General features: G+C 37.3%; 1 protein-coding gene across 1 annotated transcript; it reads right to left on the reverse strand.

Annotated features, from left to right (window-relative positions):
- Positions 1-698: 698 nt before the first annotated feature.
- LOC100798307 (heat shock cognate 70 kDa protein 2) lies at positions 699-3,718 on the reverse strand. Its single transcript, XM_003521282.5, has 2 exons — positions 3,332-3,718; positions 699-2,693 (listed from the first exon to the last, which is right to left on the reverse strand). Exons 1-2 carry the CDS (start codon positions 3,543-3,545, stop codon positions 946-948), a joined length of 1,962 nt encoding a protein of 653 aa, XP_003521330.1. The 5' UTR covers positions 3,546-3,718; the 3' UTR covers positions 699-945.
- Between the last annotated feature and the right edge of the window lie 397 nt (positions 3,719-4,115).

Consider the following 4,115-nt stretch of genomic DNA (forward strand, 5'->3'; position numbering starts at 1 on the left):
AATAATATATGGTTGATATTTAATCCAAATATAACAACTTTTAGTTTCATTATGTGTCTTAATTAATGTGCAATAACCTAAACAAACATAGATAAACAAAAAGATAGTACTTTAGTCACAAGAGACTAGGCTAGTTCATCAATGGCAGATACTTATACAATGAGCAAGACCTTTAATGGTGGTTTCTCGCTTGTTACACCAAAGGTCTTCGAGCTTAAGTTAGTATGAGTTGATTTAGAAGTAATAGTTTTTTAGGCTGAGCTTGGGGTTTCTGCTATAATGAGAATAATAATATTCCAATTCGGGTGAATGATTTTTTGTCTTGGGCTTCTACTTTCAAGCAGATTTTCTTGAAAAAAAACGTACAAATTTAGAAACTACTTTACCACAGGTCTGAACTTGTTCTCGAAAAAAAATCATTATTTGAACCAAAAATATTCTTATTTAAAAGTCACATGTTTAGAAGGAGAAAATGTTATACGCTTACAAGGCGTGTGTTCTCTATTAATGTGATTATTTTAGGTTCTAATAATTAAAAAATTATAATATCTAGTAACCGGAGAGCTTTGAGAATAAATTACACAACTGAAAGATATGTATAAAAATATTGTTACAAAAATAATTTTTCAAGCATTAAAAACTTGAATTATCGTGTATACTTAAAGAGAATAACTTGCCAATAAAACATACACATATGATGACTAAAGACAAGATATGTCATTTAACAAGACAGAATAATTCCTACAGGTAAAGTGCATAACAATTGAGTATACCATCTAATAATGAAAATAACGCAAATAACATAATGCTTAAAGCAACGTTCATATCAGAAGGGAAAAATAGTTTGAATCCCATCCAACAAAAATCATGCGATTAAAATCCAATTAAAAAAGCATAAAGTAAAATAAGTTTTTAAAACAGGTATCTGGAGGAAAGCAACTACATTTAGTCCACTTCCTCAATCTTGGGGCCAGCACCACTTCCACCAGAAGGAGGAGCAGCATACTCATCCTCTGCTGCACCAGCACCACCCACGTCTGGACCAGCACCACCTTGGTACATCTTGGCAATGATTGGATTGCAGATGCTTTCCAATTCCTTCATTTTGTCCTCAAACTCATCTGCTTCTGCAAGCTGGTTGCTGTCTAACCACTGGATTGCTTGCTCAATTGCATCCTCAATCTTCTTCTTGTCAGCCGGGTCAAGTTTCTCACCAATCTTGTCATCCTTCACGGTGTTCCTCATGTTGTATGCATAGTTTTCCAAAGCGTTTTTGGCCTCAACCTTCTTCTTGTGCTCTTCATCCTCAGACTTGTACTTCTCAGCCTCTTGAACCATCTTCTCAATATCTTCCTTTGACAATCTACCCTTGTCATTGGTGATAGTGATCTTATTTTTCTGGCCAGTGGTTTTATCTTCGGCAGAGACATTCAAGATACCATTGGCATCAATGTCAAAGCACACTGTAATCTGAGGAACACCCCTGGGTGCAGGAGGAATGCCAGATAGCTCAAATTTGCCCAACAAATTGTTATCTCTGGTCCTTGCTCTTTCACCCTCAAAGACCTGGATAAGCACACCAGGCTGGTTGTCAGAGTATGTTGAGAAAACTTGTTCCTTCTTTGTTGGAATTGTAGTGTTCCTAGGGATCAGGACAGTCATCACACCACCGGCAGTCTCCAAACCAAGAGACAGAGGGGTGACATCCAGGAGGAGAAGATCCTGAACCTTCTCATTGCCCTCACCACTTAAGATTGCAGCCTGAACAGCCGCACCATATGCAACAGCCTCATCGGGATTAATGCTCTTGCAAAGCTCTTTTCCATTAAAGAAGTCCTGCAGCAGTTGTTGAACCTTGGGAATTCTGGTAGAACCACCAACAAGGACAACATCATCAACACTTCTTTTGTCCATCTTAGCATCCCTCAAACATTTCTCCACCGGCTCCATACATTTCCTGAAGAGATCCATGTTGAGCTCCTCAAATCTGGCACGAGTAACAGTGGAGTAGAAATCAATTCCCTCGTATAGAGAATCAATTTCAATGGTGGTCTGAGCAGTCGATGAAAGTGTTCTCTTGGCCCTCTCACAAGCAGTCCTCAACCTTCTAAGTGCTCTGGGGTTTCCACTAATGTCCTTCTTGTTCTTTCTCTTGAACTCTTGAACAAAGTGGTTCACCATCCTGTTATCAAAATCTTCACCTCCAAGATGGGTGTCACCAGCAGTGGCTTTCACCTCAAAGATACCCTCCTCAATGGTGAGTAAAGACACATCAAATGTCCCACCACCAAGGTCAAAAATCAACACATTCTTCTCACCAACACTCGTGGCCTTCTTATCAAGACCATATGCAATGGCAGCTGCAGTAGGCTCATTGATAATTCGCATCACATTTAGACCAGCAATGACACCAGCGTCTTTGGTAGCTTGACGCTGAGAATCATTGAAGTAAGCAGGGACGGTGACAACAGCATTCTTCACTGTGGAGCCTAGGTAAGCCTCAGCAATCTCACGCATCTTGATGAGCACCATGGAAGAGATTTCTTCTGCGGCAAATTGCTTCTCTTCACCCTTGTAGTTAACCACGATCATTGGCTTGTCAGCAGCACCAGGAATGACCTTGAAAGGCCACAATTTGATATCACTCTGAACAGAGGAATCACTGAATCTACGACCAATCAACCTCTTGGCATCTGCAACACAAACAAAGCATCTTTACAAAAAAGCCATTTTGCATCTCACAATAATAGATAAACAAAATTTAGATCTATACTAAATTCTTGCAATATAAAACATAAATCAAACATTCATAAAAATATTTAGATTAGATCTATACTAAAAGCGTCTTATAATTGATCAAATTTTTATAACACATTAGATCTGAAAACTAGAGGTCTTGTATACATATTACTAGGGTTAAACTATTCATTTGATCCTTATAGTTTTCTCTGTTTAGGTTTTACTTCCATTCCGAGAAAAGTACGTGTGTACTAAAAACTAAAAAGAATATATGGTTTTAGTACCTCAAAAGTTTAGGGATTGTCTTTTTTTAGTTTCCAAAATGAAAATATACATTTGTTAGTTCTCAAAATCGTAAAATACTTCGTTAACGGTTTGGTTGTACAGTCTACGGCGATAATTGAGCACATGAGGAACTAAAATTTGTATTTCGCAAAATTGAGAATAAAAATGCAAATTTTAAATTTAAGGACCAAACAATTATAAAGAGAAAGTGAATAGTTTAGCCTAAAACCTAAAATAAGTATAAAAAAAATACATAAACAGAACAATCGAATGGAAAAGATAAAATAATTTTGTTAAGAGAGGTTACCGAAGACGGTGTTGATGGGGTTCATGGCGACTTGATTCTTGGCCGCATCACCGATGAGACGCTCGGTGTCAGTGAATCCGACGTAAGACGGCGTGGTTCTGTTCCCTTGGTCGTTGGCGATGATTTCAACGCGGTCATGTTGCCACACACCGACGCAAGAGTAGGTGGTTCCGAGATCGATTCCGATAGCAGGACCCTCTCCTTTTCCGGCCATGGTTTCGGCGTGCGGCGTAGAGAAAGAAGAGATCTAAGAAAGAGGAAGAAGAAGATGATAACCACAGCGATAAGGCACCACTGTGATTCAAGTGAGAGATATGAGGGGCAATAGTTAGGTTATATAGTAGTGTAGTTAGGGTTTGGAGTCCTTCCAGAATGTTCTTTAAAGTCGTTGCCGACTTAGCTTTGCCAGTTGGGTACGCATAATTTCCACGTTCGCGGATCTGAATTTTCTAAATCGTGGGCCTGACTCTTTCTTGATCCAGCCCAATAAGTCACCTAACTTTTTTTCAAATTTCTTTTTTTATGCAATTATTTTGACAAAAATATGTATCTAAATAACATAAGATAAGATTTATTGAGACGTAAAAAAAAAAAGATAATATTTATTGAAACATATATTAATACTCATAACAAAAAAAAAGAAACATATGTTGATAAATAAGATAAGATTTACTAAAATATATGTTAAAAAAATATTTATTAAACCGAGATAAGATTTTAAAAATATATTTCTGTTTGTATCTTAAGAAAAATTATTCATATACGCAATAAAATTATAAAAACG

This window comes from Glycine max, chromosome 3 (genome assembly GCF_000004515.6).
Source record: "Glycine max cultivar Williams 82 chromosome 3, Glycine_max_v4.0, whole genome shotgun sequence".
NCBI lineage: Eukaryota > Viridiplantae > Streptophyta > Magnoliopsida > Fabales > Fabaceae > Glycine > Glycine max.

Bases quoted from the DNA above. Each gene is read 5' to 3' on its own strand.
- LOC100798307 (XM_003521282.5), bottom strand. From the start codon at position 3,545: ATGGCCGGAAAAGGAGAGGGTCCTGCTATCGGAATCGATCTCGGAACC. The intron at 2,694-3,331 runs GTAACCTCTCTT...TTTGTGTTGCAG, and splicing joins CCCCATCAACACCGTCTTCG to ATGCCAAGAGGTTGATTGGT.